Source organism: Cucurbita pepo, chromosome 11 (assembly GCF_057944985.1).
Source record: "Cucurbita pepo subsp. pepo isolate OVF chromosome 11, ASM5794498v1, whole genome shotgun sequence".
Classification (NCBI taxonomy): Eukaryota; Viridiplantae; Streptophyta; class Magnoliopsida; order Cucurbitales; family Cucurbitaceae; genus Cucurbita; species Cucurbita pepo.
This window is the reverse complement of record NC_141808.1, coordinates 4,248,641-4,273,982: the sequence shown is the minus strand read 5'-3', so window position 1 is coordinate 4,273,982 and position 25,342 is coordinate 4,248,641. Positions and strand designations below refer to the sequence as shown.

General features: G+C 36.2%; 2 protein-coding genes and 10 non-coding genes across 13 annotated transcripts; all 12 read right to left on the bottom strand.

Moving 5' to 3' along the window:
* Window positions 1-429: 429 nt before the first annotated feature.
* Window positions 430-511, bottom strand: TRNAS-GCU (transfer RNA serine (anticodon GCU)). Its single transcript has one exon. It is a non-coding gene; the product is annotated as a tRNA-Ser (tRNA).
* Window positions 512-1,551: 1,040 nt separating this feature from the next.
* On the bottom strand, window positions 1,552-1,633 carry TRNAS-GCU (transfer RNA serine (anticodon GCU)). Its single transcript has one exon. It is a non-coding gene; the product is annotated as a tRNA-Ser (tRNA).
* A 73-nt stretch (window positions 1,634-1,706) lies between these two features.
* On the bottom strand, window positions 1,707-1,788 carry TRNAS-GCU (transfer RNA serine (anticodon GCU)). The gene has a single exon. It is a non-coding gene; the product is annotated as a tRNA-Ser (tRNA).
* A 416-nt stretch (window positions 1,789-2,204) lies between these two features.
* TRNAS-GCU (transfer RNA serine (anticodon GCU)) lies at window positions 2,205-2,286 on the bottom strand. The gene has a single exon. It is a non-coding gene; the product is annotated as a tRNA-Ser (tRNA).
* A 529-nt stretch (window positions 2,287-2,815) lies between these two features.
* On the bottom strand, window positions 2,816-2,897 carry TRNAS-GCU (transfer RNA serine (anticodon GCU)). The gene has a single exon. It is a non-coding gene; the product is annotated as a tRNA-Ser (tRNA).
* An 82-nt stretch (window positions 2,898-2,979) lies between these two features.
* Window positions 2,980-3,061, bottom strand: TRNAS-ACU (transfer RNA serine (anticodon ACU)). Its single transcript has one exon. It is a non-coding gene; the product is annotated as a tRNA-Ser (tRNA).
* Window positions 3,062-3,343: 282 nt separating this feature from the next.
* On the bottom strand, window positions 3,344-3,425 carry TRNAS-GCU (transfer RNA serine (anticodon GCU)). The gene has a single exon. It is a non-coding gene; the product is annotated as a tRNA-Ser (tRNA).
* Window positions 3,426-3,652: 227 nt separating this feature from the next.
* Window positions 3,653-3,733, bottom strand: TRNAS-GCU (transfer RNA serine (anticodon GCU)). Its single transcript has one exon. It is a non-coding gene; the product is annotated as a tRNA-Ser (tRNA).
* Window positions 3,734-10,305: 6,572 nt separating this feature from the next.
* Window positions 10,306-10,386, bottom strand: TRNAS-GCU (transfer RNA serine (anticodon GCU)). The gene has a single exon. It is a non-coding gene; the product is annotated as a tRNA-Ser (tRNA).
* A 1,673-nt stretch (window positions 10,387-12,059) lies between these two features.
* On the bottom strand, window positions 12,060-12,141 carry TRNAS-GCU (transfer RNA serine (anticodon GCU)). Its single transcript has one exon. It is a non-coding gene; the product is annotated as a tRNA-Ser (tRNA).
* Window positions 12,142-12,692: 551 nt separating this feature from the next.
* On the bottom strand, window positions 12,693-15,468 carry LOC111805688 (prefoldin subunit 1). Its single transcript, XM_023690856.2, has 6 exons — window positions 15,316-15,468; window positions 15,172-15,225; window positions 14,162-14,267; window positions 14,013-14,019; window positions 13,823-13,907; window positions 12,693-13,012 (listed from the first exon to the last, which is right to left on the bottom strand). The coding sequence occupies exons 1-6, from the start codon at window positions 15,337-15,339 to the stop codon at window positions 12,899-12,901; spliced, it is 390 nt and encodes a 129-aa protein (XP_023546624.2). The 5' UTR covers window positions 15,340-15,468; the 3' UTR covers window positions 12,693-12,898.
* Window positions 15,469-15,810: 342 nt separating this feature from the next.
* Window positions 15,811-22,809, bottom strand: LOC111805713 (protein BONZAI 3). 2 transcript variants are annotated; one of them, XM_023690908.2, is made up of 17 exons: window positions 22,625-22,809; window positions 21,809-22,001; window positions 19,886-19,933; window positions 19,651-19,796; window positions 19,427-19,475; window positions 19,276-19,332; window positions 19,001-19,174; window positions 18,638-18,772; window positions 18,494-18,555; window positions 17,541-17,640; window positions 17,339-17,453; window positions 17,169-17,245; window positions 16,900-17,037; window positions 16,610-16,774; window positions 16,396-16,509; window positions 16,211-16,307; window positions 15,811-16,114 (listed from the first exon to the last, which is right to left on the bottom strand). In XM_023690908.2, the coding sequence occupies exons 2-17, from the start codon at window positions 21,971-21,973 to the stop codon at window positions 16,014-16,016; spliced, it is 1,743 nt and encodes a 580-aa protein (XP_023546676.2). In that variant the 5' UTR covers window positions 21,974-22,001; window positions 22,625-22,809; the 3' UTR covers window positions 15,811-16,013. The 2 variants fall into 2 exon arrangements, with proteins under 2 accessions (XP_023546676.2, XP_023546675.2); XM_023690907.2 differs by having other exon boundaries at window positions 22,667-22,809.
* Between the last annotated feature and the right edge of the window lie 2,533 nt (window positions 22,810-25,342).

Sequence of the window (25,342 nt, the reverse complement as noted above, 5' to 3'; positions counted from 1 at the left end):
AATAGAGGTCTAACCTATACAAAAATTTGGAACTCAAACGTTCTCTATGCTCTAAAGGAAAGCCTGAGAGATTCGAACTCTCGCGAGGAAACCCCATGTACTTAGCAGGCACACGCCTTAACCACTCGGCCAAAGCGACACAAGTTTTTTGCAATAGAGGTCTAAGCTATACAAAAATTTGGAACTCAAACGTTCTCTATGCTCTAAAGGAATATTTAATACGTCGCCTGCGAGATTCGAACTGTGACGGGGAAACCCCATGTCCTTAGCAGGCACGCGCCTTAACCACTCGGCCAAAGCGACACAGGTTTTTTGCAATAGAGGTCTAAGCTATACAAAAAATTGGAACTCAAACGTTCTCTATGCTCTAAAGGAATATTTAATGTAAAAATCAAATCAAACGAGAAATAAAGGAAAAAAAATTAAAAACGTCGCCTGAGAGATTCGAACTCTCGTAGGGAAACCCCATGTACTTAGCAGGCACACGCCTTAACCACTCGGCCAAAGCGACACAAGTTTTTTGCAATAAAGGTCTAAGCTATACAAAAATTTGGAACTAGAAATAAAGGAAAAAAAAATTAAAAACGTCACCTAAGAGATTTGAAATCTCGCGAGGAAACCCATGTACTTAGCAGGCACACGCCTTAACCACTCGGCCAATGCAACATGTCTTTTGCAATAGAGGTCTAACCTATACAAAAATTTGGAACTCAAACGTTCTCTATGCTCTAAAGGAAAGCCTGAGAGATTCGAACTCTCGCGGGAAACCCCATGTACTTAGCAGGCACACGCCTTAACCACTCGGCCAAAGCAACACAAGTTTTTTGCAATAAAGGTCTAAGCTATACAAAAATTTGGAACTCAAACGTTCTCTATGTTCTAAAGGAATATTTAATGTAAAAATCAAACGAGAAATAAAGGAAAAAAAAAATTAAAAACGTCACTTGAGAGATTTCAACTCTGGCTGGGACCCCATGTACTTAGCAGGCACATGCTTTTTGCAATAGAGGTCTAAACTATACAAAAATTTAGAAGTCAAACGTTCTCTATGCTCTAGAGGAATATTAAAATCGTCGCGTGGGACCCCATGTACTTAGCAGGCACATGCTTTTTGCAATAGAGGTCTAACCTATACAAAAATTTAGAAGTCAAACGTTCTCTATGCTCTAGAGGAATATTAAAATCGTCGCCTAAGAGATTCGAACTCTCACGGGGAAACCCCATGCACTTAGCAGGCACACACCTTAACCACTCGACCAAAGCGACACAGGTTTTTTGCAATAGAGGTCTAAGCTATACAAAAATTTGGAACTCAAACGTTCTCTATGCTCTAAAGGAATATTTAATACGTCGCCTGCGAGATTCGAACTGTGACGGGAAAACCCCATGTCCTTAGCAGGCACGCGCCTTAACCACTCGGCCAAAGCGACACAGGTTTTTTGCAATAGAGGTCTAAGCTATACAAAAATTTGGAACTCAAACGTTCTCTATGCTCTAAAGGAATATTTAATGTAAAAATTAAATGAGAAATAAAGGAAAAAAAATTAAAAACGTCGCCTGAGAGATTAGAACTCTCGCGGGTAAACCCCATGTACTTAGCAGGCACACGCCTTAACCACTCGGCCAAAGCGACACAAGTTTTTTGCAATAAAGGTCTAACCTATACAAAAATTTGGAACTAGAAATAAAGGAAAAAAAATTAAAAACGTCGCTTGAGAGATTCGAACTCTCGCGGGGAAACCCCATGTACTTAGCAAGCACACGCCTTAACCACTCGGCCAAAGCGACACAAGTTTTTTGAAATAAAGGTCTAAGCTATACAAAAATTTGGAACTCAACCGTACTCTATGTTCTAAAGGAATATTTAATTTAAAAATCAAATGAGAAATAAAGGAAAAAATATTTAAAACATTTCCTGAGAGATTCAAACTCTCGCGGGGAAACCCCATGTACTTAGCAGGCACATGCCTTAACCACTCGGCCAAAGCAACACAACTTTTTTGCAATAAAGGTCTAAGCTATACAAAATTTGGAACTCAAACGTTCTCTATGTTCTAAAGGAATATTTAATGTAAAAATCAAACGAGAGATTCCAACTCTGGCCTGGACCCTAAATTTATACAAAAATTTGGAAGTCAAACGTTCTCTATGCTCTGGCCTGGACCCTAAATTTATACAAAAATTTGGAAGTCAAACGTTCTCATCGTCGCCTGAGAGATTCGAACTCTCGCGGGGAAACCCCATGCACTTAGCAGGCACACGCCTTAACCACTCGGCCAAAGCGACACAAGATTTTTGCAATATAGGTCTAAGCTATACAAAAATTTGGAACTCAAACGTTCTCTATGCTCTAAAGGAATATTTAATGTAAAAATTAAACGAGAAATAAAGGAAAAAAATTAAAAACGTAGCCTGAGAGATTTGAACTCTCGCAGGGAAACCCCATGTACTTAGCAGGCACACGCCTTAACCACTCGACCAAAGCGATACAAGTTTTTTGTAATAAAGGTCTAAGCTATACAAAAATTTGGAACTCAAGGAAAAAAAATTAAAAACGTTTCTTGCGGGGAAACCCCATGTACTTACCAGGCACACGCTTTAACCACTCGGCCAATGCAGGCACACGCTTTAACCACTCAGCCAATGCGACACATGTTTTTTGCAATAGAGGTTTAAACTATACAAAAATTTGGAACTCAAACGTTCTCTATACTTTAGAGGAATATTAAAATCGTCGCCTGAGAGATTCGAACTCTCGCGGGATACAAAAAATTGGAAGTCAAACGTTCTCTATGCTTTAAAGGAATATTAAAATCGTCGCCTAAGAGATTCGAACTCTCGCGGGGAAATCCCATGTACTTAGCAGGCACACGCCTTAACCACTCGGCCAAAGCGACACAAGTTTTTTGCAATAGAGGTCTAAGCTATACAAAAATTTGGAACTCAAACGTTCTCTATGCTCTAAAGGAATATTTAATACGTCGCCTGCGAGATTCGAACTGTGACGGGGAAACCCCATGTCCTTAGTAGGAACGCGCCTTAACCACTCGGCCAAAGCGACACAGGTTTTTTGCAATAGAGGTCTAAGCTATACATAAATTTGGAACTCAAACGTTCTCTATGCTCTAAAGGAATATTTAATAGCCTGCGAGATTCGAACTGTCACGGGGAAACCCCATGTCCTTAGTAGGAACGCGCCTTAACCACTCGGCCAAAGCGACACAGGTTTTTTGCAATAGAGGTCTAAGCTATACATAAATTTGGAACTCAAACGTTCTCTATGCTCTAAAGGAATATTTAATGTAAAAATCAAACGATAAATAAAGGAAAAAAAAATTAAAAACGTCGCCTGAGAGATTAGAACTCTCGCGGGGAAACCCCATGTACTTAGCAGGCACACGCCTTAACCACTCGGCCAAAGCGACACAAGTTTTTTACAATATACAAAAATTTTGAACTAGAAATAAAGGAAAAAAAAATTAAAAACGTCGCCTGAGAGATTCGAACTCTCGCGGGGAAAATCCCATGTACTTAACATGGCACACGCCTTAACCACTCGTCCAAAGCAACACAAGTTTTTTGCAATAGAGGTCTAAGCTATACAAAAATTTGGAACTCAAACGTTCTCTATGCTCTAAAGGAATATTTAATACGTCGCCTGAGAGATTCGGACTCTCGCCGGAAACCCCATGTACTTAGCAGGCACACGCCTTAACCACTCGGCCAAAGCGACACAAGTTTTTTGCAATAAAGGTCTATGCTATACAAAAATTTGGAACTCAAACGTTCTCTATGCTCTAAAGGAATATTCAATGTAAAAATCAAACGAGAAATAAAGAAAAAAAATTTAAAATCTTCGCCTAAGAGATTCAAACTCTCGCGGAGAAACCCCATGTACTTAGCAGGCACACGCCTTAACGACTCAGCCAAAGCGACACAGGTTTTTTGCAATAGTGGTCTAAGCTATACAAAAATTTGGAACTCAAACATTCTCTATGCTCTAAAGGAATATTTAATGTAAAAATCAAACGAGAAATAAAGAAAAAAAAAATTTGAAAACGTCGCCTGAGAGATTCGAACTCTCGTGGGGAAACCCCATGTACTTAGTGTCACGGTCATGCTCGTCCAAGGCGTGTTGCCCATGGCCGCATGCCCATGACAAGCCCAACCCTTTATGTCTTTTCATATTCTAGCGTTTTACTTTTGTATTTCTAGGAAGTATGACGTTTCATAAATATCATGTCTAGGCTTGTCAGACATGAAATGCCTCATAATGTACTATAGGGGGATACGACTAGTTGTTAACTTCTCCCTACCCAAGGTTATATACTGTAAGCCGTTGTTATTTCTCTCTTGCTTGCTTATATAACGTCTCTTTAAAAAATCTCTCTTTCGAAAATCTCTCTCTGCCCTCGCTTTCTAAAACCTTCTCTTAAAACCGAGGCCAGAGGCTGGAGCATACGTCTCTTTGCCGTAGGCGATGCAAGAACGAATTGGCTTAGCTCACTTGTCGTTGGAAAGTGAGTGCCGCACAATCGCAAGTCCGCTGCCATTAAAAGTGCGATTGTGACAAGTGGTATCAGAGCTTTGTAAGCTCCGTGAAATAGCAAAGACCGAGAACATGTCGACGACAAAGTCGACACCCAAAGCACAAGCTGACCGGCTTACTTTAATAGAGGAGGAAATGTTGTTCCTCATAGAAGTCCCTAACACCATCCGCTTCCTGGAAGCACGGGTGAAAGAACTTAGTGGAAAAGTCGTAGACATCAACGTAATGGGTAACCTCCTGGATGGGTTGCCAATCGCAGAACTGATATTTCGAGTGACCTCACTCGAAGAAAAGGTTGCTCTTACGAGCAGCCCAAGACCGTCTGGTAGCCCCGATAGCTCTATCGAACACAAGGAGGGACGTGGCGAAGAGTTTGACGTGCTACAAAATACAATGATGAGTTTGTTCAATGGATTAGCTGACGAATTCAGAACAACGATCGATGAAATGCAAGAAAAGATGTCTGCCATGAGCACCCGAATCGAGGTGAACATGAAAGCCGTGGAGAACGTCTCGGCTAGGCAAACAAGTACAAGATCCAACAAACTAAAGTTTCCCGAACCTAGACCTTTCAAAGGGAACCGGGATGCCAAAGAGTAGGAGAACTTCATCTTTGATGTCGAACAGTACTTCAAAGCCACCCCGGCTTGTACCGACAACATGAAGGTGACAGTAGCCTCGATGTATCTCATAGACGACGCCAAACTTTGGTGGCGTATGAAGGTACAAGACATAGAGAATGGAATGTGCACCATAGACTCGTGGGAAGACCTCAAGAGAGAGTTGAGGGACCAATTCCTCCCCAACAACGTAGACCATCTAGCAATGGAAAAACTAATAGCCCTAAAGCACAGTACTTCAAAGCCACCCCGGCTTGTACCGACGACATGAAGGTGACAGTAGCCTCGATGTATCTCATAGACGACGCCAAACTTTGGTGGCGTATGAAGGTACAAGACATCGAGAATGGATTGTGCACCATAGACTCGTGGGAAGACCTCAAGAGAGAGTTGAGGGACCAATTCCTCTCCGAAAACGTAGACCATCTAGCAATGGAAAAACTAATAGCCCTAAAGCAAACTGGAAGCATAAGGGACTATGTCAGACAATTTTCGACCTTGATGCTAGATATTAGGGGCACATCAGAGAAGGACAACGTGTTCTTCTTTATAAATGGGTTACAACCGTGGGCCAAAACAAAAATACACGAGAAAAAAGTCCAAGACCTAGCTACCGCAATTGCCAGCGCCGAGAGACTCCTACACTATGGGAATGAGGCGAGTTACCAAAGAAAAACAACACAGGCCCCAAACACTAGGGGAAAAACATATAAGCCGCCAGGTCATCGAAATGGAAACCCCAACAGGCCAAACGGAGGTAACGACAGACCAAGCGGGTGGACAGATAGACCTCCTCAGAACAACCAGCGGGGACATCTCGAGGACCTTACCCTCAAAGGAACCACCCGACAACACCTTTACAATGCATATTGTGTAAAGGCCCCTACAAAGTGTCCTACTGTCCTCATCGGGCCTCTCTCACTGCACTCCAAGTGTCCATTCAAGAGAGCAACGACAAAAGAGTCGAGACTATGCTAGACAAGAAGGAAGATCAAGACAACCTCCGAATGGGCGCGCTCAAATTCCTGTCAGCCCTCCAACGGAAGGTCGAACGGAAGGACATAATAGAGAAAGGGCTCATGTTTGTGGATGCGACAATAAAATCTCGACCGAGCAAGAGCACTTTGATAGACTCAGGAGCGACTCACAACTTCATCACCGATCAAGAAGCCCGAAGATTGGGACTCACCATAGGAAAACACCCTCGAAAAATGAAAGCTGTCAACTCCGAGGCCTTGCCTATACAGGAGGGCTGGACCTTGTCGTAGTTTGCATGGACAACTTTGACGTAGTACTTGGGATGGAGTTCCTCCTAGAACACAAAGTTATCCCAATGCCACTGGCGAAATGCTTCGTGATCACCGACCGCAATCCCACAGTAATACCTACAAGCATCAAGCAGCCAGGTAATCTTAGAATGATCTCGGCCATACAATAGAAAAGAGGACTCGCACGAGAGGAACCTACATTTATGGCTATATCACTGATGGAAGAAGTGACTACTGAGGAAACTATCCCAATCACGAAATCAAGGAGGTACTAAACAGTTACGCTGACATAATGCCAGAGAGCCTACCACAAACATTACCACCCCGTCGAGGCATTGATCACGAAATTGAACTCCTTCCCAGGGTTAAACCCCTAGCAAAGAACGCATACCAGATGGCTTCCCCTAAGCTAGCCGAATTGAGGAAACAACTAGATGAGTTGTTGACGGCAGGATTCATCCGCCCGGCAAAAGCACCTTACGGAGCTCCCGTACTATTTCAGAAAAAGAAAGATGGGACGTCGCATCTGTGCATAGATTATAGAGCCATAAACAAGGTGACGATACGCAACAAGTACCCACTGCCGATAATATCCGACTTGTTCGACCAACTTCACGGGGCCAAATACTTCACTAAGTTGGACTTACGTTCAGGGTACTACCAAGTACGTATCGTCGAGGGGGACGAGTCCAAGACGACGTGCGTGACAAGATATGGGGCCTTCGAGTTCCTGGTAATGCCCTTTGGCTTGACAAACGCCCCAGCTACGTTTTGCACGTTAGTGAACCTGGTTTTCTACGAATACTTGGATCAGTTCATCATAGTATACCTCGACGACATAGTTGTATACAGCACAACCCTAGAGGAACACAAGGTACACTTGAAGCTGGTATTTGACAAGCTGCGGCATAATCAGTTGTACGTCAAGAAAGAAAAATGTGACTTCGCACAGACATGCATCAACTTCCTCGGACATGTCATCAGTTGTGGACAGATCGGGATGGATAGCGATAAGATAAAAGCTATCCAAGAGTGGAAAGTTCCTACTTTTGTATCCGATGTGCGGTCCTTCTTAGGATTAGCAAACTACTATAGGCGGTTCGTCGAAGAGTTTTCACGACGAGCTGCTCCCCTAACAGAGCACCTGAAGAAAGACCACCCTTGGTCGTGGTCAAATAAATGTCAAATGGCCTTTGAAGATCTAAAGGCAACCATGACGAGGGGTCCTGTTCTCGGGTTAGTAGATGTTACAAAGCCATTTGAAATAGAAACAGATGCTTTCGACTTTGTCCTAGGCAGTGTCCTTATTGAAGAAAGACACCCCATCGCTTATGAAAGTCGAAAGCTCAATGATGCCGAACGGAGATACACTGTCTCTGGAAAAGAAATGCTGGTTGTAGTTCATTGCCTACGAGTCTGGAGACAGTATCTCTTGGGATCACAGTTCATAGTGAAGATGGATAACAGCGTCATCTACCACTTCTTCGATCAACCAAAATTGACGGCAAAACAAGCCTGGTGGCAAGAGTCGTTGGCGGAATTCGACTTCAAATTCGAACACAAGGCAGGGAAGAGTAATCAAGCAGCCGATGCACTGAGTCGGAAGGGCGAACATGCGGCCCTGTGCATGTTAGCCCATATTCACTCAAGTAAGATCGATGGATCGATACGCGACATCATCAAAGAACATTTACACAAAGACCCAACGGCCAAAGCCGTCGTCGAACTAGCTAAAGCTGGGAAGACACGACAGTTTTGGGTCGAGGGAGACCTTCTAATGACTAAAGGAAACAGGTTATACGTCCCAAGAACGGGAGAACTGAGGAAGAAGCTCATTCAGGAATGTCATGATACCTTATGGGCAGGACACCCTGGGTGGCAAAGAACGTATGCCCTAATAAAAAAGTGGTACTTCTGGCCGAATATGCGGGACGATATCATGCAGTACACCAAGACGTGCCTCATCTGCCAACAGGACAAAGTCGAGAAAGCCAAAGTCTCGGGACTCTTGGAACCTCTACCTGTGCCAACAAGACCTTGGGAAAGTGTGTCTTTGGACTTCATAGCACACCTCCCAAAAGTCGGCGAATATGACGCCATCTTGGTTATCGTAGATCGGTTCTCGACATATGCGACGTTTGTTCCCACTCCCAAATTATGCTCGCCTGAACTAACAGCCCAACTATTTTTCAAACACGTTCTCAAGTTATGGAGCATTCCGTCGAGCATCATTAGTGATAGGGATGGTAGATTCATTGGCACATTTTGGACCGAACTATTCGCCTTATTGGGAACGACTTTAAACATCTCTTCGAGCTACCATCCTCAAACCGATGGACAAACGGAACGGTTCAACTGCTTGCTCGAAGAATATTTACGTCACTTCGCCGACGCTCGCCAGAAGAACTGGATACAACTGCTAGATGTGGCTCAATTCTGTTTCAATTGTTAAACGAGCTCGTCTACGGGGAAGAGTCCCTTCAAAATTGTAAGTGGACGACAACCGGCCTTACCATATATTATTGATCATCCTTATGCAGGAAAAAACCCTCAAGCTCAAAACTTCACAAGAGAATGGAAACAGACAACAGATATAGCTCGGGCATATTTAGAGAAAGCTTCCAAGCATATGAAGAAGTGGGCGGACAAGAAGCGTCGCCCCCTTCAATTCCGAGCAGGAGATCAAGTCCTCATCAAGTTGAGACCAAAACAAATCAGATTTCGCAGATGAAAGGACCAGCGACTAGTTCGAAAATATAAAGGCTCGGTTGAAGTCCTTAAAAAGATCGGGGCTACCTCCTACAGAGTTGCGCTACCCACATGGATGAAAATCCACCCAGTAATTCATGTGAGCAACTTGAAGCCTTATCACCCTGACCCGGGCGACGACCAGCGAAATGTAATCACATTACCGAGCATCGATCTGAAGCAAAGAGACAGCAAAATAATAGAGGAGATCCTAGCCGACAGGGTTAGGAAGATAGGAAGACCCGTACGGACGATTCGTGAATTCCTTGTCAAATGGAAGAATCTCCCGACGGAGGAAAATAGTCGGGAATGCGCCGAAGATCTGAATTCCGCCGCCGGCCACATCGCCAGGTTCGAAAGTAGTCGGTTGACAGGGACGTCAACCAATTAGGTGGGGGAGGATGTCATGGTCATGCTTGTCCAAGGCGTGTTGCCCATGGCCGCATGCCCATGACAAGCCCAACCCTTTATGTCTTTTCATATTCTAGTGTTTTACTTTTGTATTTCTAGGAAGTATGACGTTTCATAAATATCATGTCTAGGCCTGTCAAACATGAAATGCCTCAGAATGTACTATAGGGGGATACGACTAGTTGTCAACTTCTCCCTACCCAAGGTTATATACTGTAAGCCGTTGTTATTTCTCTCTTGCTTGCTTATATAACGTCTCTTTCAAAAATCTCTCTTTTGAAAATCTCTCTCTGCCCTCGCTTTCTAAAACCTTCTCTTAAAATCGAGGTCAGAGGCTTGAGCATACGTCGCTTTTGTTGGAAAGTGAGTACCGCACAATCGCAAGTCCGCTACCATTAAAAGTGCGATTGTGACACTTAGCAGGCACATGCCTTAACCACTCGGCCAAAGCGACACGAGTTTTTTGCAATAAAGGTCTAAGCTATACAAAAATTTGAAACTCAAATGTTCTCTATGCTCTAAAGGAATATTTAATGTAAAAATCAAACAAGAAATAAAGAAAAAAAATTAAAAACGTCACCTGAGAGATACGAACTCTCGCGAGAAAACCCCATGTACTTAGCAGGCACACGCCTTAACCACTCGGCCAAAGCGACACAAGTTTTTTGTAATAAAGGTCTAAGCTATACAAAAATTTGGAACTCAAACACATCGCCTGAGAGATTCGAACTCTCGCGGGGAAACCCATGTACTTAGCAGGCACACGCCTTAACCATTCGGCTAAAGCGACACAAGTTTTTTGCAATAAAGGTCTAAGCTATACAAAAATTTGGAACTCAAACGTTCTCTATGCTCTAAAGGAATATTTAATGTAAAAATCAAACGAGAAATAAAGAAAAAAAAAATTAAAAACGGTTCCAAACGTTCTCTATGCTCTAAAGGAATATTTAATGTAAAAATCAAACGAGAAATAAAGAAAAAAAAAATTAAAAACGGTTCCAAACGTTTTCTATGCTCTAAAGGAATATTTAATGTAAAAATCAAACGAGAAATAAAAACATCACTTGAGAGATTTGAACTCTCGTGGGGAAACCCCATATACTTAGCAGGCACACGCCTTAACCACTCGACCAAAGCGACACATATTTTTCGTAATAGAAATCTAAGCTATACAAAAATTTAAAAGTGAAACGTTCTCATTAATAAATAAAATAAATATAAATCTATGCTCTAAATGAATATTTAATGTAAAAATCAAACGAGATATAAAGAAAAAAATTTAAACCATTACCTATGAGATTCAAACTCTAGCCGGAAAACCTCATGTACTTAGCAGGTCTTCCCCCCCAACTTAACAATGTAGGGTGGCGCTTAATGTAGTAGCTAATTTAGAAGACTGCATTGAAGTACCAATCACGACTTTATGAATTTCTAACTTAGTGGACTTATTAAACCAACTAGATGTAAAAGTAAGTATTATCAAGTCGATTTCTATAATGGGTGGGTGATTCCCACTCCAAGATGATTCTCTTGATAATTCTAATACGTAGGATACACGATTTATAGTTCTACTTTGTGTCGATCTTCTTTCACATTTTTCAAACGTTTGTGCTTTTAATTCCTTCTATCGTTTCAATATCTAGAAGTCCTCGGGATTGTTTAAATGACTAGAAAATATAGGAAGTTATTCCTTATTTTTTTCCTTATTCGAATAATTGGTTGTCTTTTCTATTTCATCTTAAAATTTTCTTGCAACAAATACGTCCATTAATTAAGAATTTTTGTTATAAAAAATATTATATCATGAAATTAATTACTTTACAAAATAGTTATTCATAGAATTTACGCAATGTATAAAATCATTCTTAGATATAAAATGTATATTTCATTTTAAAACTTAGGGAGTATTTAATTTTGTAGATGATTTATTATTTAAAAGCATTAATTTTATATAGGTATTTAACTTTTTTTTTTTTTTTCTAATTAATATATAAATCCGAAAGTAATAGATTTTCGAAAACATTAAAAGAAAAGGAAAAAGAAAGAATATAAAATGTATATTTCATTTTAAAACTTAGGGAGTATTTAATTTTGTAGATGATTTATTATTTAAAAGCATTAATTTTATATAGGTATTTAACTTTTTTTTTTTTTTTTCTAATTAATATATAAATCCGAAAGTAATAGATTTTCGAAAACATTAAAAGAAAAGGAAAAAGAAAGAATATAAAATGTATATTTCATTTTAAAACTTAGGGAGTATTTAATTTTGTAGATGATTTATTATTTAAAAGCATTAATTTTATATAGGTATTTAACTTTTTTTTTTTTTTTTTCTAATTAATATATAAATCCGAAAGTAATAGATTTTCGAAAACATTAAAAGAAAAGGAAAAAGAAAGAATGCCTCATTTAACCTTGAATAAGAAAATAAGAAATTAAAAACAAAAACATTTGAGAAAACGTCGCCTGAGAGATTCGAACTCTCGCGGGGAAACCCCATGTACTTAGCAGGCACACGCCTTAACCACTCGGCCAAAGCGACGATATGTGAACCAAGATACAATTTTAATTTATATAAAAATAAAATAATATTTTTAGGTTTTCCAAATTTGTTTATTAATTTTAGTAAAGATTCAAGACACATTCATATACTTTTTTAGTTCAAAGGGGTCATTGAGAAATTAGGCATTTTTAAAATTTTATAAACTTAATAATATAAAACTAAAATGTAGATATTCTATCAAACATAAAATTCAAGTTTTTTTTTTTTTTTTTTATGAATTTTGAAAAATGTTGAATATATTAAGGATCTACATTTTAAATTCAGAAATTTATTATACAAAATTAAAGTATTATATATATATAAAATCCAAGAATTAAATTTTAATTTTTTTTAGTATTTTAATTTTAGATTTATAACTTTTTATAACTTTATATAACCTATTGTTTTTATAGATGTATAACTTGAATTCTTTTTTTTTTTTTTTTTTTTTTTTGACTTTATAGGCATTTATGGACACCGATCGACTTTTTTACAATCGACTTTTTTACAGTGGACGAACCTATTAGCAAAAAGTTGAAAACAATGGCCTATTAAACATTTTTTAAAATGAGAATGTGGGACTTGGGAGTATGAATTGCATATCAAAAACAAAGTTTTGACATCAGAAATAATAGAAGCCAGCCAAGTAGAATCACACCTCGCAACATCACACCAGTCATATTCTTCTGACCCAACAATGTGAACATACAATACAAGAAGCTTAGCTAATCACAAATCCAATGGGGGTGAGCCTGCCTTATGCTACAGACATGGACATAATCTGACGAGCTATACCTGGATCTTGTTGCAGCAGCTCCCTCAAGTTGTTCTCCACCTCTGCCAACTGCTTCTCCAAATACTCCTTTGAGCTCTACAAATGTGCATGAAGATCGATCATCTTTCATGAATGGAGAAAGAACGATAAAACAAGAATATCTCTAAATAGTGTAAAATGCAAAAGGAAGATTGATTAGTGTGTTAATGCAAAAATTGAAATGTCAGAGCATACATGCTAATTGGCAAAGGCAATAAAATATAGAACTAAGAAGCGAAATGTGAGATCCACATCGGTTGGAGAGGAGAACGAAACATTCTTTATAAAGGTGTGAAAACCTCTCTCTAGTAGACGCGTTTTAAAAACCTTGAGGGGAAGCCCAAAAGGAAAAGCCCAAAGAGGACAATATATGCTAGCGGTGGGCTTAGACCGTTACAAATGGTATCAGAGCTAGACACCAGGCGATGTGCCAGCGAGGAGGCTGAACACCGAAGGGGGGTGGACACAAAACGATGTGCCAGCAAGGACGCTAGGCCCCAAAGAGGAGTAGATTAAGAGGTCCCACATCGATTGGAGAAGGGAATGAGTGTCAGCGAGAACGTTAGGCCCCGAAGGGGGGTGAGATTGTGAGATCCCACATCGGTTGAGGAGGAAAACGAAACATTCTTTATAAGGGTGTGGAAATCTCTCCTTAGCATACGTGTTTTAAAAACCTTGAGTGGAAGCCCAAAAGGAAAAGCCCAAAGAGAACAATATCTGGTAGCGATGGGCTTGGACCGTTACACGCAAGGTGAAGGCAAACGTAATTGAATCAAGAAAAGACAACGTGAATGACAGGCATACAAAATTGGGAAGTTCAAAGGAAGGTATTGTGTATCTACAGAGGAAAGTAATACTAATACGTACATGCAGTGAAGCAATTGTAGCTTCACTATCCTTTAGCTTTTGCTCCTGTTCATTCATTAGAACTGACTTTGGCTCTAAAACAAACCTGGTGAGAATGAGACCACACAAAGTAAGAGAATTTCATCTGTATCATTTGAGAAATAAAAAAAAATCTAACTTTAAGTTGTTTACTTATTGTAGCATAACTCACGTTCTCCCTGCACCACAAAGAATGATGGAAGTAAATCAGTGCCGAGTACAAGTCAATCTAAAAAGAATATTACACGTTTTGGCAGCTAATCATAATTAAGGTTAAGAGTGAACCTTCCGGTTAAAAAACAAAGCTTTGTTGTTAAGCACCTATAGATTTGTATGCATTAGTGTCATCAGACAACTGTTTGAGTTCCTCCAAGGTTAAAAAGGCGCGCTTCTTTTCTCCCTCCTTGTTTCTTATTTGGGTCTGCACCTGCAAAGAAAGGATTCTCTGTTCAGATAAAGTGAAACGTGAAGAATGACAAAGAACTAATATTAAAATGCACAAAAGATATACGGCGCATCGGCATTTTAATCTTGAGATGATCAGGATATGCCTTAGTCTCTATGCCATATATTATGTATTTGACATTCCAGAAACTAACCCAAGTCAGAGAGCTTCAAAAAGAGACTTACCTGAGTTTTTTGATAAGAAATTACAAAGAAAATAGACCATCTTTGATAAGAGACTGACAATGGAAAATGTCAGCTGTGCACAAACATTTGAAGAGAAAAAACGCTCTCTGGAGATTAGTGGTGAAATTAAAACTTTGGCCAACAAAGTTGATTGCAAGGGCTCCTTCGGCCCTTGGAAGGAGACTATGAAGACCAGTAGCTTTTTCTGGAAAAATGTATGTTTACAAGGTTGGTGATGGCTAAGATATTCTTTTTTGAGAAGATAAGTGGATCACCAACCAGCCTCTAAAGGTGATGTTTCCCTCCATTTTTTATGGTGAAGTGATTATTGAGGAAGCTAGCATCTTCATCTTCATTGTAAAAGGATTTTTCAAAGATATCGGAAATCTAAATGTAGTAAGGAATTAACATTCTTCTATGGATTTTACTAAATAAATGTACTAAGAAAAAAAAGGAAAAAGAAAACGATTAAACATCAAATAAATGTACGAGAAACAAGAGACAAACATTGATTAGATTCACCAATTGACCCAGGACACATTCATTCACATTACTAAATAAATACGAAGAAAAATAAGAAGCTTTTAATCATCAGCACAACACCTGTAAGATCAATCCAGACATGAATTACTAAAAGCCTTCATTCCTACAAATACAAAAGATTACCTTAAAATACTTCAAGTGAATCCAAAGGGAATTACCTGCTTCAGCTTCCCAGTAATCTCAATCATGCGACCTTGGATTTCCAAGAAAGTCTGATTCAAGGGGAAAAAAAAAAGCTCATGCATATGTAAAATGGCAGCAGGGAAGGGAAAAAAGAAGATTAAAAGAGTAAAAGTACTCACAGCTCTGTTCGCGTCGTCCGCCATTCCCAAGATTCAGAGCTCGCGGAGAGGACGTGTTGATACAAAAATGAACGTTTTCAGTCTTTTAGGGTCCAATATAAGTGTGATCTACCGGGTCGGATCTAATTTTCAAATTCACAACCTCTTGTACGCAGAGTTCCATTTAAGTGATTAATTGATGATGAGTTGATAATTAAAATTCAGCGCTAATTATAAACCTCGGGCTCGATTTGAAGAGAAGATTTTAGAAAACGATAGAGTGATTGAGAGTGGTATTATATAGTATGCAAGCAAAAAAGTCAACCACAACACCTTAAACAATATAACTTTTCGGGTACGGTACCATTTTTATAACTTCAAACTAAAGCTCGTTATTTGTTTCTTATTTTGCCCTTGTAATTTTATTAATTTCCTATTTTATCCTCGTTCTGACGTGATATTTTGAGTATAGATGTCTTGATACAAATAATGTTGATAGGATGCAACTCTTAGAAATTGAATACAATCTATCAGAGCGTATGTATTTCTTGAGTTCAGTAGATACAATTGATGTCGATAGGATACGACTATTTGGGTGGAGCTGGTTACACATTGAACAAGTGCGTTCTTTGTCTCGTCGAGTTGAATTTTTTGTTTTTTTTTTTTTTTTTGTTTTTTATTCTTTTTGGGGTTAGAATTTAGTTTTGCAATGAGGTGCCTTAATGCAAAGGGATGGGTTTGATATCTCTATTACGCATGTAACTCAAGAACTGTTCAGGCAACTCCTCCAAGAGTGCTTCTACTAAACATGTCGCTCCACCTGCATCAATGCCATCATCCAAAACATACCATACTTTAGAACATAATCCATTTGGTTGATGAGAAAGTGATTTTAATATGCATATGATTAACTTACTATGTATTTCTCGCATTGAAACAAATTGAACGATATCTCGTGTAGCTACACGACCTGTAGAACTCTCTAATCGTTGTCCGTTATCCGCGTCAAGAACCTATAACATGGCGTTTTTTTTTTTTACGTTCTATTACCTTAATAAATAACCGAGTAGCTTTGATGATTGGTATAAACGAATACAATACCTCCATTTGTTTAAAATCTGCCCCTCCTACTCCTACTATAAGAATTGAGAGTGGAAGATCAGAGGCCCTCACCAAAGCTTCCGTTGTTTCTTGAAGGTCAGTTAAGACTCCATCCTAAGAAAGTAGATGAACACAAAATTATTTTGAGACTTTACCTATTCCAATCTTGAAATTCTTGCTAAACAAAGGGAATTGATGTTTATTGTGAGCTTACTGTTATAATCAGCAGGACAAAATACTTGTTTGTACTGGCAAATAGAGAGTGGGCAGCAATATCTGCAGCCTTATTGATTACTTGGCCGAATAAAGTAGGTCCAGCCAATCTAACATTGTGAAGAGCATTTGCATATGCTCCCATTATGCCTTCCACTCCTTCCACCTGCTCCCAGATGTCGTGTTAATATCATTAATCGATGTTGTGCTGATGAGTTTGATACCATTTTGAAAGTTTATAAACTAAATAAACACAATATGATAGGAAGATAAATAGAGAACGGTAAGAACCTCGGGTTGAGTTGGAATTTCACTTAAGTTGAAACAATGTGAAACGTTGCCATCTGACGTTCTTGCCCCGAAGCCCCAAGCTGGAAAGCGACGATCAGCGTCGTAAAACTGAATTACTTCCCCTACTTCCATTATGGCCTGCCATAAGTTCAATAGTTTTAATATACTTTTTCTCAAGAACTGTTTAAACATCGACCAACTACTGGAAAGTGCTATTGAGAAACTAAGCATTTATTGTGATAATAAAGGATAGGAGGCTACTGGCTAACCTGCTGGTAACTATTCAACCGCCCAGTATGGTCGATGTAATGCAATGAATCTGGAGTGTAAGGATTTCCGTTTGAAGCTGCAAAAAGTATTCAAACCATGAACCAAACAAGAACTAGAAAAAACAAAACAAAAAAGGAGAATGTTCTGGTTTTTTTCTTCTAGAAATTACCTGTAAAATCAACAGCGACCATAAAATTTAGCTGAAATCCACTGGAAATGTAATCAAGAAAGCTGAATTGTGTTTTCTGAACAAAGTGATCTACAAACAGCTGACCTTTTAGAGCCTAACAGACACAATTACACTATATCAATATGAAGAAGAATTAAAAAGAATAGATATTAATAATTTATGGAGTTGTTAGAGATCAGACCTTCTCATAGCCACCACGAGAAGAAGACGGAATAACAAAATTTGCACCACTTTTTTCACTGTAAAGCTTTTCAAGATCTGCCATTGATTTCTGGAGCTTACTGAACAGATGGAATCCCACACATAAAGAAGAGTTAGTTAATAAATCGCAACATAATTCTCAGAGACAAATTCAAACTTATTCGAGTACTTAACGAGTTATTGAGTCTTAACCTTAGAATAAGGAACCTTTTTAAAACTAAAACATAATTGGTAACGGCCCAAGCTCACCGTTAGCAAATAGCAAATATTGTCCTTTTTTTATTTCCGCTCAAGGTTTTTAAAACACGTATGCTAGGAAGAGGTTTCCACACCCTTATAAAAAATGTTTCGTTCTCCTCTCCAACCGATGTGGGATCTCACAATCCACCCTCTTCGGGGCCTAGCGTCCTTGTTGGCACATCGCCTGGTGTCTGGCTGTGGTACCATTTGTAACAACCTAAGCCCACCGCTAGCAAATATTATCCTTTTTGAGTTTTCCCTTTCAAGCTTCTCTTCCAGGTTTTTAAAACGCGTCTGCTAGGGCGAGATTTCTACACCCTTATAAAGAATGCTTCGTTTTCCTCTCTAACCGATGTGGGATTTCATATAATTTATGGACCAACCAATGAATCATACAAAATCTAACCAATAAACTACTCAAAATCTACTCATAGAGATGTGTTCGAACCCTACCACGAAAATACTGAACCTAATCAAAAAGTCAAGAAAGAACAAAAGTACTGCTAATGAACCTCAAAATGTCCAAGCTCAATTAATAAGCATCAACACAACTAGAAGAGCCACTACCTACAAAAACAATCGCATCCGGGCACAAAAATGGGAAGTTTAAGGTTTAAATTAACACGGTAATGAACCTGAATTCTGGAAAAGTAAAGAAAAGGGCCTAGACATTGATGAATACAGAATACTTACCCAATTAATTCATGACTGCCATTGCTATTGAAATCAAAACACTCAATGACCAATGGGTTGTCCTGTATTAAAAAAAAGCATTAAGAAGCTTATGAAGTATTATTAATAATAAAGAGATTGATACTCAGAGGTTCATATGCTTGCCTTGTTTCCAAACTTCTGCATACTCAAGTGTAAAGGTCTCCAAACAGGATTAAGATTGTCTTTAACCACTTCTGTTTTACAGATTGGAATTGAGCCTCCAGTTTCAACAACTCTAGACATTCTCAAGAAAGGGTCCTGAAATGAACAGTTAAACCAAAGAGCACAAAAATCAAGGGCCTTCAATGGAGACAACAACAGAGAATTTTATATTAATTTTGAAATAGTGAATGATGTGCTTAATATCGAATGTTTCGTCGGTTGAGAAGATCTTAGGTTCAAATTTGTTCGACTTTAGCATCAGTATAATGAACTTAGGAATTTAAACAACACAATGAAATGAGAAAATCAAGATTTAAAGCATACGCTTTTAGAAAACACGTCTTTATTGTCAAGGTGAGAACAGCGGAGTACTAATTCAACGACACTTCTTGAAGCAACTGTTTCCTCTGCTCGAACAGTGAGAGAGCGCAAGTTTGTTGAACCTCCATGCCCATCTTTCAGACATAGAGTTAAACTCCGACTCTGTTTGGTTAGTATCTGTCATGCCAAACATCAAAGAGCCACAAAAGAAACATGTAAACACAATGTATTTAAAAGGGTGTTTAAAAACAAAACACAAACAGCCCCCGAGTTTTTACCTCTGAAAGAACACAACTAGCTTCTCCTAGAAAATCTTGGTCACTCAATCTAATTGACTGCAAGGCAATGTAAATAGAGGTTTACGCTAGAAATTATGAACAAGCAATGATATAGAAATTGACAAAGATAATGAACTGAAATGATTTATACCTTCACAGGGACATTGTAGTATTTGGTATCAATATCATATACACGAAATCTGGAAAAAGAAACGCAAAGGAAAATTTAAGGGTATTGTTTGGAAAGTTATGTTTAGAAATAAATATTAGTGTTCTAAATGTTTTAAGGGCACTGTGGTAAACATTTTGAATCCCCCCACAAAATGATATGAATAAGTAGAAAAGCAATATGAGAGAATATGGGGAAAAGCTTACATCAATGGCTGCACAGTCTCAAAATGGAATGCAACTGACACTTTCTCTATCCACTGTGGGTTTAGGTTATTCAAAATAACTTCAGTTCTACCTATCTCTTGTAGTGCTCCATTCTTTTTTATGAACACAACCACCATTGGATCGCTCTGAAAATCAATAATAACAACCTTTGTAAACCAGTGTAAACAGTGAAATAATTTAAAAGAACATCATCTTAACTGTGGAGGAATTGTACCTTTGAGGTAATATCACGATCAAGTAATTTTGATGCTGACAGAGAGAGCTGCAAATTTTCAAATTCAATAACTAAGAGAAAGCTACCAAGGGAATAAGAAAACATGGTCAGGTAATAAAATAATTTTATTTTTCATTATTTTTTTTAAAATATTTCCCATTTAGATCAATCAGATAAAATCTATCAAAAAAATTTATTTATTCTTACTCATGTTGGAGGATGAAAGTCTCACGTCCCTAATTTAGGGAAGAGTCATGGGTTTATAATCCATGAATACTTATACTCAAGGTGGACAATATCGTACTATTGTGAAGAGTCGTGTTCGTCTAACACTTCAAAAATAGTAATAAAATAATAACAATTTAACTTTTTATTGTTGCCTTTTAAAAATAAAGATATAAGAATTTCTATATTTTTTTTTTGTGTGTTTCTGATTAAATAGTTTCTAAAAAGAATTAAATTCACAGGTTTTATTATGAAAAAAAAAAATTAACAATGTTTTGGTGGTAAGGGTTAAATGGTAACTTACAATATATTAAAGCATTACTAAAACTATATTTATATTATTTATTTTTAAGCACGACTTCCACGCAGGACCCACATTAACATAAAAAGGACATAATTGCTCTTTTTATGTTGTTGGGCCATTCACAGATTCATAATCCCATATAAATGCATGTTAAATAATAGGGAACAAAATCCTTTTAAAATATTGATATTGAAATTTTTTAATTAGTTTGTTTTATAAAAATAAATTAAATTAATAAATAAGTTGTTTTTACTTCCACTGACCCTCTTATACGATGAATAATTAAAATCACTAAATAAATATAAATGAAATAAAATAATATAAAACCAGACCATAAAATTAATAATGGCAAATATAGCCAGCCATAAATTTAATAATAATATTCCCTATTATTTTTAAGACAGAATATAGATTAGGTTATTGGAGGGAAATTATTCTCGGTTTGGTATTTCTTTGAAAAATTATAAATTTTTCAATTAAATTATGATTTCCCCATTAACTTTGAAGGAGACTTAATTATGGTTTTCCCCGTTCCTTACGTTTTCTTCAGCCATTGGTCTCTAATTTTTTATACTTATATTATTACTCTTAAATTCTTAAATATTCTATTTTAATTCTAAATTCTTAAAATTTACTTAAGTTTCTCAACTTTGCACTAATAAATAATTTTATTTTAATTTTAACCATAAATATTTTCTTAATTAGCAAATAAATAAAAGCATGCAAGAAAATTATATTTTAAAATACCTTTGAAATGTCAAAATGTAAATAGATTTCAATTATGAATTTAATCCGTCTTTAAACATTAAAAAAAATGTCTAATAAATAATTTTATATTTAATCAATATTCAAATGTTTTAAAACTAATCATTAACTATTTGTAACTGTTCGTTTTTTTTTTTTTTTTTTCTGTTATGTTATATTTTTTAAAATATAAAAATAATAATAAAAAAAAAAACTGTTTTGGGATTGACAACAAAATACATGCACTTTCATTAATGACTCAAAAATTTAAAATTAATTAATATATTAAATATAAATTTCGTGTCAAGGTTCATCAATAGTTTTGTATTTAAAATAAATAAATAATTTTTATAATTTTGAATGTTAAAATTAAAGGGACATTAAAAATTCACAAATTTTAAAATGAATAATTTAACTTATATTTTTATATAATAACATTTAAGGACAAAAAGAAAGTATTTTAAAAATTGATAAATTATATATATATATATATATATATATATATATATATATATATATATATATATATATATATATATATATATATAGTTTAGAGACGAAATAAGGCTTAAAATCTGAAAATATTTGGAACTTTAAAAAAAAATTAAAAACAACATAAAGTATTTGGCGTGCGGCAGCGCAGGACGTACCTCAACTTGGGTGAACAAACCCTGAAGACCATGGGATCGGAAGAAGAAATCAACGGCGTCGTTGTGAGCAGCGTCATTGCTGTTCGTCACGGCGTTACCAGCACTCCGCTGCCCTCCTCCCACCGCCTGCTGCCCTCCTCTCACATCAGAATGGCAACCGCCCATATCCTCTTCTCCTCAATCGCGCAAAAACCTTCAAACAAACAGATGGAGAATCACAATCTCGTAATAATTAACAACTCCAAAATCTCCCTTCCTCTCTCACTCGTCTCTCGCAATCGCAACCGGAATCAAACTTCGAACACACAGAAAGAGAATCGCAATTTCGTGAGTCCGTCCGAAAATCCATCTCTGTGTGTCTCTCGTCAATCGCAATCGCAACAACAATCAAACTTCGAACACACAGAAAGAGAATCGCAATTTCGTGAGTCCGTCCGAAAATCTATCTCTGTGTGTCTCTCGTCAATCGCAATCGCAACAACAATCAAACTTCGAACACACAGAAAGAGAATCGCAATTTCGTGAGTCCGTCCGAAAATCTTTCTCTGTATGTCTCTCGTCAATCGCAATCGCAACAGTAATCAAACTTCAAACAAACAGAAAAGAGAATCGCAATTTCCTGAGTCCGTCGAAAAATCTCTGTGTGTGTCTTTCGTCAATCGCTAATCAAACTTCAAACACACAGTAAGAGAATCGCAATCGTCGTCACAATCGCTTCCTCTTTCCTCTCATTCGTGACTCCATTAACAAAAACACTAAAACTCAACAGAAAAAGTAAAAAAAAAAAAAAAAAAAAAAAAAAAAAAAAGCCCTCACTCTCAATCGCAACTCGACGCAAGTACACAGCAGCAATCAAACCTCAAAAGTAGAAACAATAGCTTCAGGATTCCGTCAATGAGTCTCCTAGAAACCGAAGTGCGATTACAATGTTCTTCAGCGATCGTAATTTACACGACGATGGTTGAGTCTACAACTCTGCCCCTTGTATTACTGCAAAGAATGAAAATGCTAATTGAATTAGCTATGAGATTCCGAGGCGGGTGTATTTATAGCTGTGTTAGTCTTTATCAAATCTTCAATTTACAAGAACGCGCATCCTAGATCGTGGAATTACAACATTCAATTTTAATATCAATACGAAATTATTCCTTTTAATTAAATTAAATTAAAAAAAGACCCCACAAAATAATTTTAAATTATCCACGTGTTCTTTTTATATTTTAATTCTTTTTAAATACAGCCTCCACTTCTAATTTAATTTTTTAATCACGTGAAATTCTACATTTATTTTATTTTAAATTAATTATGGGATGGGATTTTTACATATATAACTTTTTTAAAAAATATAATATTTTATTGTATAATTTTCTTTAATTAATAATTTTTTTTTTTTTTGAAAGTTGAAGAGCATTATGAAGACCTTGACTTTGTATAAGGAAACACATCCCTAATTTCCGAACACATGTGAGGCAAATTCCTATGCGCGTCAACTCAAAGTCAAAGTCTACGCCTTCAATAATAGAATGTTTTTTTTTTTTTTTTTTTTTTTTTAAATTTCATATCACCGGAGATAATGTCGTGGTTGCATATATATATTTATATCTTTTAAATGAAATGAGGGAGAAAAAAAAAAGTCAGGATCCAGTAAGCGTCGTAAATCTCATGCCTAATGTTACATATATTTACATTATTTGAGACAGGTTTACGGAATATTTCTTAAAATACTAAAATTTTGTGTTACTCTTGTATTTCAGGCAAAGACAAGACACTCATATACGGTTGACCGCGACGCCACATTAAAGACCATGTAGTCTGTGTTAGGGTAGTTGCATTTTGTTTTATCTCAAGACTCTTATGCAAACGTAACATCGTTTTATGAAATTATTTTAAATGAATGTTTTTGCATAAAAAGTTTATGTCATACATATGGTAATGACTCTAATTCAGAAGAAAATTAAGATATTAACCAATGTGAGACTTTGACACAAAAAGAATTTAAGACTTTGAATGACATCATCAACTGATGTGTATGTTGTGACACATACACGTGGCCTCGTGTCATCTGAAAATTTAATAGAAATTCTTATCGACCAAAATTTGGTCATCAATTTTTTAGAGGTCAAATAAAAACGGAATCTTGGTAGACATATAAATAATATATTATTGAGAAATTGAATGGATAATGACTACAATAATTTTAAACTAAATATTATTCAAACAATTAATAAAATTACAATTATTATTTAAATATAGAGTTTAGATTTATAAAATTTATAATTTAGCGTCAAAGTTAGTTTTTTTGAGAGTGTAAACTTGATAAATATTTCAATTTTTTATTTTGTTTATTAAATAAAAAATTAGAAAACAATTTTTTTTTCTTTCTGTTTTTGTATTTTCAATTAAATAAAAAAAAAGGTTTTTTTTTTTTCATGTTTGTTTTTTTTAGATTAAAATTATTACTTCGCTTTGTAATTTTATTTGTTTTATTTTATGATATTTTTAAAATACCTTAAGTTTTAAAATTTTAAAATATTTAATAAATGGATTATTTATTTATTACAATTATTAATTAACTAGTTAATAATGTCATACAGTTAAGTAGTTAATTAGAATTAGTTATCTTATAAATAATTGATTTTCAATAATTATAATTAATTACTTATGAATTCTTTATAATCCATTCATTATTTATTGGGACTAATTTTAATACCTCGTGCATTAATATTTGATAACTTTAAAATATAATTAATTTTTTAAATTAAAATTGTAAGTAATAATAATAAATTATAAATGATAAAAATAGTAAAATATTCTATATAGAAATAATTAATTTATACCTATTTTTTTAATTATTTTATTAATAAATTATTATAATTATATAAGATTTACAACTATATACAATTTAATATAATTTACGTTATCCTATATAACATTTGGTTTTCAAAATATATGTTAAATGAAAAATTAACTCTCAAGTAGTTATAAATTATTTTGGAGAGTTTTTGGAAAATATTTAATAAATAAATTTATAAAATAAAAAAATAGGCCTATTTTAAAAAAATTAAGAATAAAACGTCAACCTCTTGAATTAGGAAATTAATGATAAAATAATGACAACTACCAAAATGCTATCTAATATTGAGTCAATAAATTTATTATTATTTTACCTTGATGATTAAGATGAAGAGTAAATAAAACTTATTTTTTTAACTCGGGATTTGAATTACTCGCCTGATTGTCCATTTTGACAAGCTCTAGTGGCTTTGTTTTGAGTTTCCCCAAAAGATCTCAGGCCAATGGAGATAATATTCTTAGATTATAAACACATGATCATTCCCTAAATTAGCAGACGTGAGACTTTTCTTTTTTTCATCCAACACCTCCCCTCAAACAAAGTACGACTCCCCTTAATCGAGGCTCGACTCCTATTATTTTGGAGTCTTAGTCATTTTTTACTATGTTTTCGAGGAGAGTCCTTTGTTCGACATTTGAGGATTCTATTGACATGACTAAGTTTAGGGTATGAGTCTGATA